This window comes from Montipora foliosa, chromosome 10 (genome assembly GCF_036669935.1).
Source record: "Montipora foliosa isolate CH-2021 chromosome 10, ASM3666993v2, whole genome shotgun sequence".
Classification (NCBI taxonomy): Eukaryota; Metazoa; Cnidaria; class Anthozoa; order Scleractinia; family Acroporidae; genus Montipora; species Montipora foliosa.
Window position 1 is genome coordinate 14,311,517 of NC_090878.1, and position 15,000 is coordinate 14,326,516.

The 15,000-nt window shown below is 36.3% G+C and overlaps 3 protein-coding genes across 3 annotated transcripts in view; 1 reads left to right on the forward strand and 2 right to left on the reverse strand.

Moving 5' to 3' along the window:
- LOC137974431 (zinc finger protein 681-like) overlaps nucleotides 1-9,144 on the reverse strand; it is a 79,153-nt gene extending 70,009 nt beyond the window's left edge. Inside the window, exon 1 of the mRNA XM_068821393.1 lies at nucleotides 9,100-9,144. The gene's annotated coding sequence lies outside the window, so the exon portion shown is untranslated. The remainder of the gene's footprint in view (nucleotides 1-9,099) is intronic.
- The window catches only part of LOC137973007 (zinc finger SWIM domain-containing protein 5-like), a 435,845-nt gene that overhangs the window by 263,321 nt on the left and 157,524 nt on the right, over nucleotides 1-15,000 (forward strand). The window lies entirely within an intron of this gene.
- The window catches only part of LOC137974428 (zinc finger protein 709-like), a 95,037-nt gene that overhangs the window by 35,827 nt on the left and 44,210 nt on the right, over nucleotides 1-15,000 (reverse strand). Inside the window, exon 6 of the mRNA XM_068821385.1 lies at nucleotides 13,430-13,438. Within this exon, the coding sequence (XP_068677486.1) occupies nucleotides 13,430-13,438 (9 nt within the window). The remainder of the gene's footprint in view (nucleotides 1-13,429; nucleotides 13,439-15,000) is intronic.

Genomic DNA, 15,000 nt, shown 5'->3' on the forward strand with positions numbered 1-15,000 from the left:
ATCCATATAGTAGTATAGGTTTGACAAGGGCATCAAAAAGCTTATTCTTAATTGTAATTGTGGTCGTATCCGAATTGGAGAACAATCGTTTCACTGTCGCAAGAACTTTATAAGCTTTTTTGCTAAGGATGTCTCTTGCGTAGGTATAGCGACCAGATGAGGTCATTTCTATTCCCAAATATGTTTGTTTGTCGACGATAGGTAATGCTTCTGAACCATATTGGAAAATTTCCTTGTTTTTGGTTTGACCGTTCCCACTAAAGATGATGATATTTGATTTTTTGGTATTCACCTTCAGCTTCCATTCCTCTGCGTGCTTTTTTGAGTGAGTGAGTGAGTGAGTGAGTGAGTGAGTGAGTGAGTGAGTGAGTGAGTGAGTGAGTGAGTGAGTGAGTGAGTGAGTGAGTGAGTGAGTGAGTGAGTGTATAAGAGTGCAAGTCCGTGGTGACAAATAGGCTCACAGCGCGTGCATAAATCACGAAAACAAAAAGGTCCGTTGAAATCGTGCTTGAATTTCAGAAAATAACCTCCAAAATCAGCAAGAATTTGTGACGCTGATGAATAATAAGGCAACCTTTATTTCCAAAACGATAAAGTTACCTTGTGATAAATAACCTCGTCTGGGAGAGTGAATCTTTGACTTTGCAGAAACAATGGCAGAAACAATTTATTCAATCAGATTCGCGGAAAAGAAGACCGGAGCAGGCTTTTGGACATTTAATTCATCATTATTCGAAGATGAAAGATACATTAGTGAGCTCAAAGAAAAGAATTAAAAGTTAAAGTGCCCCCTGTGATAAAAAAAAAAATCACATTTTTCCTTCATATTTTGAAAGTGTGTTTGCTTAACACCTGACTGGCAAAATTTTGAGCTTTGATTTTTGTCCAAAGGCCGTTTACTTTGAGTGTAAGTTTTATATGTCACGGTCCGCCATTACTCACGTTCAAAACTGACCGATTGGAACTCAGTAGCTTAAAATTTCAGCGTGTGAATGCAGCTTATTATATACGCAAAGCGCGAGTTTAAAAGTCTGAAAGCCGGAAACTCCCGTGCTGCATATTAATTCAGTCGCGTTCAAGCGCAGGCATTCTGAAACTGGTGAGCCTTTGACATCATTTTCTCCTCGATCCAGCTCTCTCAAGAACTTTAAGTTAGTAATGGCGGACCATTTAATAGGAGAATTCCTGGTAAAATAAACAGGTGTCTTCTTGAAATCAAGGCTTAAAAATTTGGTCGCTTAGTGTTTAGTTAACATAGTTTTGAAATCCAAAGAAAAATAAGAATTGGTATTTTGGTCACAGGGGCACTTTATAGAAATAAATACAGCTATTTAGAAGACAAAGGACTGATGTGGGACCTCGTGAAAATGAATGGATATGAGAGAATTCACAATAGAATACGCCAAAAAAACTAAAACCGGAAGAAATGAGGAACAAAAGCTGCAAAAGATCTACAAATGATCTATTGTCTCAGTCGGAACACTGTAAAAACAACCCACTGCTCCGAAAAAAAAAACATACAGATTACACAATCGAGATTAAAACGAATAATGGAACAAAAAGTGAAGGGCGCAATGGTACGCGGGAAAGCAAGGTGGGTCGAGCATGGTGAAAAAAACACTAGGTATTTCCTCATTTTTGAAAAAAAGAAAATACGAAAAAAAGAATATTGCTAAGTTAAAATCATACGATGGAACCGAACCAGAAGATCAGGGAGCCTTTCTAAGAAAAGAAGAGAAATGCTACAGGACTTTGTACGAGGCAGATAACATCAACACAGGAAGTCCAGAGAGTAATCAGTGTTCGACACTTCGTGTACTTTTTTACTAATTTGCCCTTTAGGCAAACAGTTTCGTTTTCTTGGTTGCCTATGGCATTTTTGCGGTTGCCCACCTTCTACAGACCTCTTGCCCATTAAGGAGGCTTGTAAAAATGTCAATTTTGTGTAACATGTGTTTGTAAAATGGGTTTGACAGACCAACGTGACTCCTGCTGTGTCCATTGTGTTCTAGTAACCTTCACAGTTTTGCTTTAACAAGCATATCTTTAAGCGCTGCTTCTTTTCTGTAAGAGATCAAGGGAGCATTCCTTGAATTTCTCTTTGAGATTAGGCTGGTTTGAATTAAATGCCATTTGTCCAATAGTGTGTTTTTTAAGCCTTTCAAAGCTGGTTGAAATTGCGTGACAAAAGGTACAATGTTCGATATCAAAGTATCGAGGCGCATTTGGCCGTGCGAAACTGGGTTCCATTGTAACAAAAATTCTTTTCCAAGATGTTCCTCCTTCCAATCTGTTTTGAGCCTTGTACCAATGTATCTTTTAACAGAAAAATTAATGACAACAAAGAGATGTAACGTTGTTATTTTTTTTATCTTGTTTGCGCCGCGGTGACTACGTCATATTGCTAGTCACTTTCTTCGTTGCCAATCAAATCGTTTCGAAAAATATTAGCCGAACTAAAATTCTGATTGTCCGATCGCGCAAGTCTTAGAGTTGTTTTACTTGTCCACGTATATATTTCGCTTGCCCCGGGCAATCGGGCAAGCGTTAGTGTCGAACACTGAATTAATTGTTTTTATTACTGTAATGTATTCTTTCAAAACGAATTAATCAAACCTTTAAGCGACGACAGAACAAACGCCGTATGTGAAGGTAAAATAAGTAAAGAGCAGTGCTTGAAAGCTGTAACTAAAATGAAAAATGATAAATCTCCTGGTTCGGACGGATTACGTCGGAATTTTAAGGGTGTTTTCGGGAGAATTTGGAGATGATGTAGTCCAAAGCATTAGCAACGCCTTTAATAAAGGTGACTTGATCTTTGACTGATCTGTCACTCTCTAAGAGAGGCATAATGACACTCTTATCTAAGGAAGACAAACCTACCGATGCTCTTAACAACTTAAGCCCAGTTACACTGCTAAATGTGGAAGATAAAATAGGAACAAATGGAATTCCAAAAGGCTGGCAAAAGTACTCCCGGAGACCGCAAGTCCAAATCAAACTGGTTACGTAAGACATAAGTATATTGGTGAAAATGTCATAGTTATAAGTCATGTCATCGAAATTACACTAGCACAAAGAAGACAAGAGGAGTTGCAATTGTCCTCGACTTTAAAGAAAGCCTTTGATTCAATCGAGTGGGAGTACCTAAGCAAAGTATTGGAGGTTTTCAATTTCAAGGAATACTTTAGAAGATGGGTCAAAGTTTTTTTATACTGATATATCAAGTTGCGTTACCAATAATAGTTTTGCACCCCTTTCTTTCCACCTTAAGCACGGAGTTAGGACAGTCTGCCCACTCTCAGGTCTTCTGTTTGTCTTATGAATAGAGCTGCTTCATCTCGCAATCCAAACGAGCAGTAGCATGAAAGGAATAAAAGTAGAAAAGGCGGAAATATAAAACACTTTATACCCGGACGACATCCCATGCAGTCCTGCTTAACGATCTTGATGACTAAGTACAAGTGTTATTGGAAATGTTAGAACATTTCAAAAGGTGTTCATGGTTAGAACTGGACAATTCCAAAACGAAGGCAAAATGTGGATGGTTCTTGGGCGGGCAGGAAAAACACAGCGTTCAGGTTTCGTTGGCAGGAAGAATCTGAATACGCACTAGGTATTCACTTGTCTAATGACCGGCAAACGAACAAGTAATTTTGAAAAGAAATTAGGAGACCTTCAAAGAAATCCTTACAATGTAACCTCTGGAAAACAAATGCCGTTAAGTCGCTCGCTTTTGTCTGGAATTTAATCTACATGCATGTATAATGCTTTGGTTCTGTCGGTACCAGAAGGGTTTTCCAAACAACTGGATAGGTGCACATTTGATTTTATCCGGGATAATCAACCTCATAAAATTTAAAAAAAAAACATACATGTACGTTAATCGGTGTTACAAAAGAGGGAGGTTTATATATGATCGAGTTTGAATCCATGAGTAACGCCTTAAAAGCTTCGTGGGTGAAAAGATTAAACAATGAAACCGATTCACCACAGAAAATCATTCCAGATTGCACGACCCAACAATACGAAAGAACTTACGACGAGCAGTATTCCTCCCTTTTACACAAAAGTTGTAAATGTTTGCGAAGAGATCAAAAGAAGGAAGCCTTTCAAGATACATTGCAGCATTGATCCACATGATATACTTTGGAACAACAGCGATATAAAAATTGCAGCAAAACCTGTCTTTTATAAAGATCGTTTAGATCCAAGCAGTTAAAAGGTATTATACCTATCAAGAGTTTACAACGCGGAATCAAAGTGAAGGTCAGTTTCATTACAAATTACAGTCTTCTTAATGCAATACAAAGCAAATGGAAAGTACAGCACAAACACCAAGAGAAACCAGAAGCCAAAGCTGGTTCGACGATGCAGAAGATCTCGCCACTGCTGCTCTTCAAAAGATTATTGTTAAAAATAAATTCCAACTACCCATCAATGAAACTAAAATGACCAGCCTTAATTGGTGCAGCCCGACCTGATATGCGTAGAATTTATAACTGGCCTTTTAAAATTACCGAAGATGATATGTGGCACCTCTGTAAGAAACAAAAAGCATACAACCAAACACATGTGTTTACAGTGCGTCGATGTAGTCTCTTTCTCGAATAAACTTAGGCCCTGGTGGTACTACAACATCAAAGAAAATATTAATTTGAATGACTCAACTTCTTTATGGACTTGTTAAGCCCCAAAAGCACCAGAAAGCTTTAAGTTTGGTCTTGTTAGTAGCAAAATTCTTTATCTACAAAAGCAGTCTAGTTGAAGAATCGTTGCTCTTTTCGCTTTTCAAACTGAAACTTAAAGAAACTGTAATGACCAAAAGGTACAATGCAATCAAAAACAAAACTGGCAAGTCTTATACAGTGTATTAATAAATGGAATTGCTTTATTGCAAGTAATTTTATTCCACCTATTCAGTAATTTATTACAGTAAAATTAAGCACAAAGTAATAGTACCCAACTTGTGTCTACAGTGTATATAAAGGATTTTATTTATTTATCTCTTTATTTAATTATTTATTTATTTATTAATTTGTTGCTTGTAAAATTCTGTATTTATTGTTTTTTCGTCCCTTCTGTTTCTCCTAGTTTAATCATATGTGTATGTATTTTTTTTGGTTAGTTGTACAACACTGTACAATCACTCAAAAGATAATAATGAAAATTAAAATTTAAAAAACAACATCTAAGCTTTGAATTCTTTTGCGAATTACCTTGTTTATAATCTGAATTCACTTTTTTCCATCCAATACTTATTAAACAGATCATTGTTAACCCATCAGAAACAAACATAAATTTATGTAAATAACGCTCCTATTGCTCACGAGAAGGAATAAAAAAGGTCCTTGGAATTATCATCCATCACAAGCCTGTAATGGAAACCCTACATTACTGCTGTTTGCAGCAAAGTCTTTAGGTTTTTGGAATTATTCTCAGAATAAAGATGCTAGCTTCCCTCCTCTACCTCAAAATCTTGATAGCATCATTCAGATTCTCCATTCTTAACATGCACTATCTACTATGGGCATCTACTTATGCCTTACACCTAAAAAGACTACGTTCTACAAAAGGAACCTACATGTACCAGCTTTTGTTACCTTATTGGTGCTCTTAAATTATAATAATCATATAAATAATATTAATTTATTTAACTCATTCCTGTTTCAACCTGCATACACTGTAAAACCTCTATCAGGTATCAATTTGCAATAAATTAACAAGCTCCAACTAACTGGAATGATAATTATTTGAAAGGAAGTTCCTGTTATAGCGGGGTCTGTTAGTGGAACAATTTGCCCCAATACTTTATAATAAATGCTGAAGCTATTGGGCACTTCAAACACATAATTAAGCAGGTATCTGGCATATCGGATTCCCACACAGCAATCATGTAAAACAGTTGTAAAGCATTTTTTTAAATACTATTTTTGTAGTTTAAATAAAGTTTACTTATTTACCTATTTACTCTACTGTAAATGATTCAAAAAATAAAAAGGGGTTACTTGATCATTTAACACCGCCCAAAAAGGGCCGCACTTGTTTTTATAGGTGACAGGTAAGTTTTACAGGTCACTGTTGTAACAATGATAAAACAACCCTTACCTTTTATTAATGTTAACTGTAGGCCTAAAAATTGTTATTTTGGCCTAAGGTTACATTAGGAAAGGGCTGGCGTTAGGGAAAAGATACCTGCCTCAAAAAAGGAAGATTGTAAACTTTGACAGTTTCAATGACTGTAATCAGTACACTGTAATCAATTGTAAGAACAGTAATGAGATACAGACTAAAACTCTAAAATATTTACATGGAAACAATACGAGAAGATTGAGGCAAGAATGATAAAAGAAACACTAAGGTGAAAGAGACAATATTAAAAGTGAAATAATTAAGTAAACAACTTTGCGCTGTTTGTTCAGTCTTGGTTTAAGTTTACGAATAAAAAGCATTTTCAATGGGCTGGACATCGGCATGCTCCCATCAGAATTGCCTTACCATTCAAAGACCACAAATCAGCAAATACGGTTAGACACCAACTCACTGATCTAAGCCAAAAGATTGATGCCGATGTCCAGCCAATTTACAAGTCAAGTCACATGATCAAAGGACAATTAAAACTCTCAAAAACACAAACCTTCAATTGTAAAACAACAAAACGTTGTTTATTACTACAAGTGTGGTCTGTGTGATGCAGACTGTGGGCTTTCAGAGTCAACATCTACATCCATGTGTGGCAGAACATAAGCGATCAACAATTGGCAACCACATAAAGGAAGAGCATGGAAAGGATCTGGAGACCATGGAAAGAAATTTCAAGATTTTGAAAAAAATGTCAGAGTAAACTTGACTGTTTGATTTTTGAAATGCTTTTTATTTGTGAACTTAAACCAAAACTGAACAAAGAGAGTGATTTGATTGGTGCAAAGTTATTTACTTCACTATTTCACTTTTAATACTCTCTTTCGCCTTAGCATTTCTTTTATCATTCTTGCCAGAAAATTTCTGGTATTGTTTCTATGTAAATATTTTAGAGTTTTAGTCAGTATCTTCAATTCTTAGATTAGGAAAGGGGTACGACTGATTATATATATTTAAGCGCATGTTAAAATTTTATCCCTCAACTTGCTTTTTAACGTTAACTTTTATGGTAAAATTGGTTTCCAAAATTTGTTGATTTAAATCAAACAAAGTGCTGAATTTTTCTTTTTTCAAGGGCTATATTAAATGAACTAGGACATGTATATTATCTATTCCAATTTGCTAGCCCGATAAGTTTCTTCGACATTCAAAAAAGTATATTCGCAAAGTAATAAGCAGCAGTATCAGTATCAGCATAACTTGTTTTTTTTTGTACAATTATAAACAATAATTTGTACAATAATAACAATAACAACAATATTTGTACAATTATACACAATTTTATAAAATAGCCTGTTAACAATTGAAAGAAGATATTTCTTTTCATGAAAAGGTTCAAATTCCAATCAAATACTTCATACACTGTACAATGTACCATACACAAAGAAGGTGTTTCAATAATTCATATTTATATTGATCATTTCCATTTGACACTAACAATGAGCCCTTCAAAAATTATTTTTCCATTACGGAAGTTCTACTGTCCTTGAATTTTGCTCTTTAAGGCAGATAAATTGGAACAAGCCTTGACATGATGTGGCAAAATGCTTCAGAACAAGCTGATGCTGAAAAGCTGAACTACAGTCTACCAAGTTTAGTATGTGGTCCGTTCATTCGAACATCAAGGCTCCTTTTGAGTTCATAGATGACGTAGCCATACCATAAAGAAAAGGAGGCAGGAGGATGGCACTCACTCACTCACTCACTCACTTCATTCCAGTATTATTAATCTACATGTAGTAACTCTGATTAAACACTTTTTCCGTATGTCCCATGCTACGTTTCACTTTTGTCCTAGAGTGGTTTTGCGAGGGTTTCAGGGGGGTAGTAAAAGTAGTTGTTTCGCTCTGCAGGTCCTGGAGTGGATGGCACCCCTCTAGCTGAGTCAACTTTTTTTTCTCATGTAAATGGTTTGCCACATTTTACGAGGAAGTGTAGGAATGGTTCGCTTGTCCAGGGTACAGCTGTAGTTCGGGTAGGTGGGTGACCTTTCCACCCGGAACAACTTTTCTCCATGTAAATGGAGCCTTCATTTAGATGTTTGAGAAGTTGTCGATTACAGTCGTCAATCTGTTCAATTCATTCCCGTGAGCGCTCGGTACTCTATGCAAATCTTGCCATAAAAATACTCCAATTTAATACCACTCAACTTTTCAACGCATTTAACTGATATAAGCACTTGTCACAAGAATGGAGCGCTAACCTTTTGGAAGTGAGTGCTTTGACCACTTCCCGAGGAAGGGATCGCCATGATCATTAATGATAACAATAATAGAGGCTTCATTTACCCTGCAGAAAAATGTGTCAGTGTGTAAAGTACACGCTACATGTGCAGCGACACATGAAACATGAATAATGAAAATCTTTTAAGTTAAAACAAATATAAGAATAAATGAGAAACTAATATATGTGCAATAGAAAACACGGGATAAATCGAAGGAGCCCATGAAATGTAACAATCATACATGTGTTCATAAAGTATACAGTACCTGTAGAGTATAATTGTATCTATACGTGAATTATAGAGTCAATATTTAGGCTACTGAACAATGGTGGTTTTTGCTATCAGCATTTTTTTAGATATGAGTATAGTTGAGATAGGTAGGTTGTTTCAATCTTCTGCCGCAGAATACTGAAACGTCTTTAGTCCTATGGTACACTGTAGTTTTGATTAGCCATAGGAATATTGAGAAGGGAATCGTCTCCTAACGCTCTGTTTCGAAGGCCAGCTCATGATTGTGATTTTCTTGAAAATCAATCGTAAGCGTTGAAATCTTCTTCCATTTCGAAGAGAAAGAAGGCCACATTTTTCCCTAGATCCAGTGTGAACATGTCACGCTTTTGTGTCTAGTTGGCTTTCGAGCAAATCATCCATGACAGGCTCACAAACTTCTCACAATACAACAACTTTAAAGAGACTGATCTCTCACTTAAAATTTAGCAAACACACATTCTTACCTTCTGTAAGGGAGTTTTAGCTCACAGCAGCTCGGACCTTCTCATACTTTAATAAAGCCAATAATTATTCTCGCGTATCCCTTGCAGACGACCTTCCACGAGTTCTTTGGGTATGTACTTTAAGTAGGGTTATTAAAGTGTATCATAAAGCGCATAAATTATATAAAAGAGGTATATCAGCATATATAGGTAGCTATAGCAAAGCATATACATGTACATCTATCTATGCCCATATATCTCTCTGTATACCCATGTATTTCCATGTATATCCATGTATTCCCATGTATGTCCATGTATACACATGTATACCCATGTTTGTCCATCTGTATCCATGTACAGCCATGTATACCCATGCATACCCACATACAGGCATGTATATCCATGTATGCCCATGTATGTCCATGTATACCCATGTATATCCATGTATAACCATGTATTTCCATGTATACCCATATATTTTCATGTATACCCATGTATGCCCATGTATACCCATATATATCCATGTATAACCATGTATGTCCATGTATACCGATATATATTCATGTATACCCATGTATATCCATGTATACCCATGTATGTCCATGTATACCCATGTGTATCCATGTATAACCATGTATGTCCATGTATACCCATGTATATCCATGTATACCCATGTATATCCATGTATAACCATGTATTTCCATGTATACCCATATATATTCATGTATACCCATGTATGCCCATGTATACCCATGTATATCCATGTATAACCATTTATGTCCATGTATAACCATGTATGTCCATATATACCCATGTATATCCATGTATAACCATGTATATCAATGCATACCCATATATATTCATGAATGCCCATGTAAATCCATGTATACCCATGTATATCCATGCATACCCATGTATGTCCATGTATACCCATGTATATCTATGTATAACCATGTATGTCCATGTATACCCATATATATTCATGTATACCCATGTATATCCATGTATAACCATGTATGTCCATGTATACCCATGCATGTCCATGTATACCCATGTATAGCCATGTATACCCATGTATATCCATGTATAACCATGTATGTCCATGTATACCCATGTATATCCATGTATAACCATGTATGTCCATGTATACCCATATATATTCATGTATACCCATGTATATCCATGTATACCCATGTATGTCCATGTATACCCATGTGTATCCATGTATAACCATGTATGTCCATGTATACCCATATATATTCATGTATACCCATGTATATTCATGTATACCCATGTATGTCCATGTATACCCATGTGTATCCATGTATAACCATGTATGTCCATGTATACCCATGTATGTCCATGTATACCCATCTACATCCATGTATAACCATGTGTAGCCATGTATATCCATGTATATCCATGTATGCCCATGTATGTTCATGTATACCCATATATATCCATGTATAACCATGTATAGCCATGTATATCCATGTATACCCATGTATCTCTATGTGTACCCATGTAAATCTATGTATAACCTTGTATATCCATGTATACTCATGTATGTTCATGTATACCCATGTATATCCATGTATAACCATGTATGTCCATGTATACCCATTTATGTCCATGTATACCCATGTCTGTCCATGTATACCCATATATATCCATGTATAACCATGTATATCCATGTATATACATGTACAGCAATGTATTTCCATGTATATCCATGTACAGCCATGTATATCCATGTATACCCATATATCTCTATGTATACCCATGTATATCCATGTATAACCGTGTATATCCATGTGTACCCATGTATACTCATGTATACCCGTGTATATTCATGTATTATTATGTATATCCATGTACAGCCATTTACATCCATGTATATCCATGTACAGCCATGTATATCCATGTACACCCGTGTATATCCATGTACACCCGTGTATATCCATGTATATCTATGTAAACCCATGTATTATCGTGTATATCCATGTACAGCCATGTATATCCATGTATACCCGTGCCTATCTACATACAGGCATGTATATCCATGTACAACCATGTATATATTTATGTATGCCCATGCATATCCATGTATACCCGTGTATATTCATGTATTATCATGTATATCCATGTACAGCCATGTATATCCATGTATATCCATGTATGCCTATGTGTATCCATGTATACGAATGTATACGAATGTATACCTATGTATGCACATCTACAGCCATGTATGTCCATGTGTATCCATGTACAGCCATGTATATCCATGTACACCCGTGTATATCCATGAATATCCATATACAGACATGTATGTCCATGTATACCTATGTATACCCATGTATTATAATGGATATCCAAGTACAGCCATGTATATCCATGTATACCCATGTTCAGCCATGTATATCCATGTATATCCATGTACAGCCATGTATATCCATGTATATCCATGCACACCCGTGTATATCCATGAATATCCATATACAGCCATGTATGTCCATGTATAGCTATGTATACCCATATATTATCGTGTATATCCATGTACAGCCATGTATATCCATGTATACCCATGCATTTCTATGTATACTCATGTATAACCATGTATGCCCATGTACAGCCATGTATATCCAAGAATATCCATGTACAGCCATTTATTTTCATGTATACGAATGTATATCCATGTATGCCCATGTACAGCCATGTATATCCATGTATATCCATGTACAGCCATGTATATCCATGTATATCCATGTACACCCGTGTATATCCATTAATATCCATATACAGCCATGTATGTCCGTGTATAGCTATGTATACCCATATATTATCGTGTATATCCATGTACAGCCATGTATATCCATGTATACCCATGCATTTCTATGTATACTCATGTATGCCCATGTACAACCATGTATATCCAAGTATATCCATGTACAGCCATGTATTTTCATGTATACGAATGTCTATCCATGTATGCCCTTGTACAGCCATGTATATCCATGTATATCCATATATGCCCATGGATATTCATGTATACCCGTGTATATTCATGTATTATCATGTATATCCATGTACAGCCATGTATATCCATGTATTTCCATGTAAAGGCATGTATATCCATGTACAGCCATGTAGATCCATGTATACCCATGTCTATCCATGTACATCCATGTATAACCATGTACAGCTCTGTATATCCATGTACAGGCATTTTTATCCGTGTACATCCAGGTATATCCATGTACAGCCATGTACACCCATAGATGCCTATGTATATCCATGTATACCGATGTATACCCATGTATATCCTTTTCTGTCCATGTACAGCCACGTATATCCTTGTACAGCCATGTATATCTATGCATGCTTATGTATACCATGTATATTCATGTAAAGCCTTAAGCCATTTATACCCACGGAAACCCATTTATATTCATACACACCCATGCGCGCTCATCCCTACGCAATTGCTAAAATTGCGTTCATAACTGCGAGGATCATAGTTTCACTTGATTTCACATTCGCAGTTCACCATATTTCATATATCATTTCATAGTCAACAACTGTTTGCATAAGAATGATGTGGTAGCCTTTGAGATCCACGAAGTCGTCATGGTCGGTCGGTGGGGCAATTACAAGAATATGAGTACCGTCCATCGTATCAGCACACATTGGAAATCCCCATCTGTCTTTGTAAATGCGCATGACTTCTTTAAAATATTCTCCTTTAGGTAACGTGATAAACCGCGACTTCAGTTTGTTGACAATTGCAGCACACACTTTAACACAAGTGCAAACAAAAGGTGGAGATACACCAAACAAATTTGCAATCGTGCGCTATTCTGCTGATGATGCTAAGTACGACAGCAGAATTAGCAATCGCAGCTTTGGAGACACGGCTCGATCAACGCATTCTCGTATCTTATTTTTGTTTGTTTCCAGATTTATTCCTTGTGCTTTGCTGCATTGAGAGAAGATTCTACTCTTGCTCATTCTCGAGCTTTTGCTGGTATATTTTGTTGTTTTTCAGACGGCGTGATAAATACATCTTATTCGATGGTTTAACATATAATACGCGCGGATATTTTGAGAGTTGCAAAGCATTTTGCGAGCAGTGAGCAAAATGTCCGCGAGTATTAGCCCATCCTCCTTTTTTTTTTTTTCGTTTAGCGTCAAATGCGTTTCCTGGGCAGTCTCGGAATCGGAGTCCCGCTACCCCAGCATCATAGCTGTGGAGCCCGGAAAACAAACAAAACGTGAACCCAAAATGAATATGGCTGAAAAGTTGGTGGATGTTGTTGCAAACTTAAGACAGCGTGGGAAAAAGGATCAACACCTGAAACTCCTATGCAACATTAAAATGGTTTTAAAACACCGTTACCCTTTTTTTTTTTTTGAAAATTCCAAAAATTGGGGTCGGTCGGACAATGCTCAACGGAGAGAATGGCCTTATATGTTAGACCATCGAATAAGAGATTTATTATCCCACTACAAAAAAATTGTTATTTTACGGGCGTAGTTCCTTCGGTAATGGCCATGTTTTCTGTTGAATGAATGATGTCAATAAAATTTTAAGTAGTGGCAAAACTTAGAAATCCGTCTCTGCGTGTGTCGGTGGAGGTGAACATAATAAATTTCTTCTTGGAATATTTTTTTGGGCTCGCGATCTGGCTTCAACTCTTGAATCTTGAATCTTGTTGAGGAGGAGGGGGGTGGGGGTAAGCAAGGGCTTAAATGCCCACGATCTATGGTCAAAGCTGATGCCCAGTGTCGATAACCGTTTTGGTTTAAAAGCAATTATACTAAGCACCCGAAAACTTAGGTTTTTGTTATGGGGAATAAGTGAGGAACCCACACTATCGCTTTCCTCGATTCTTTTACAATTTCTCCGATGGCGTACACCATAAGTTCATGTCTCTGACTGACTAAACTACAACCCATTGTTCTCTTATCTTATAGACATACATTGATCAAACGTAAACTGATTGGCTATTGGCTATAAAGATCTTCGGGACAAAAGATAAACAAACTTAATAATTGAAGCAGACAGATAGATACGCTCGATTTCCGGGCAGATATATCATTATCATTACATAAACATTACCTTAATCAATACCAATTATCCTGTTTCCGACATTATAAATGCTTTCGACATGCTTAATAAGACGTTATTAGTTGTTGTCCTTGGACAAATGTTGGTAAAGTTTGAAGCTCCCTATAAAGTTTACAGGAGAAAATACAGTCATTCCCAAACTTTTATTTACTTGTTAACTTTGTGCTTGTGTTTATTGCTTATTTTGGAAAAATACTCACGCGTCACATTTCGCCGAAGAAATATTTATATACATTAAAAATAAAAGGGGTCGTAATATTGAGCCTTGTGGTACGCCACACGAAATATCTAGAAGCTTAGAAGATGTTCCATTCACACTAAACTGTTGCTTGCGATTTGACAAATACGAATGGAAAATGGCAACTGCTGAGTGATCAAAGCCAAAGTATTCTAATTTCTTTATCAAGATCTCATGGTTAAGTATAGCAGATATAGATAGATATATAGATAGATAGGATAGGAGAACGTTAGTTAAACACGGTAATTTCACCAAATTTACATACGTATTTTACATAGAAAATCTGTTCTACCTAAAAGCCGTGTATAATATACAAAGATACCTAAGTTTAAAAATCAATGACCTTAACATACTTTTTACAAAAATTGCTTAATTTAATCAGTTTTTGCCGATGCAAACGTGAAAGATTTTATTTGCTTTCTTAAACCATTTATAGAAGGCAATTGATTTAGCTGGTCTAGCAGCGCATTCCAAATGGTCGCCCCTGTAGAAAGGAAATTATGGTTATATGCAGGGTAATACACGTCTATACATAGATGTATTTGGGTGTACATGC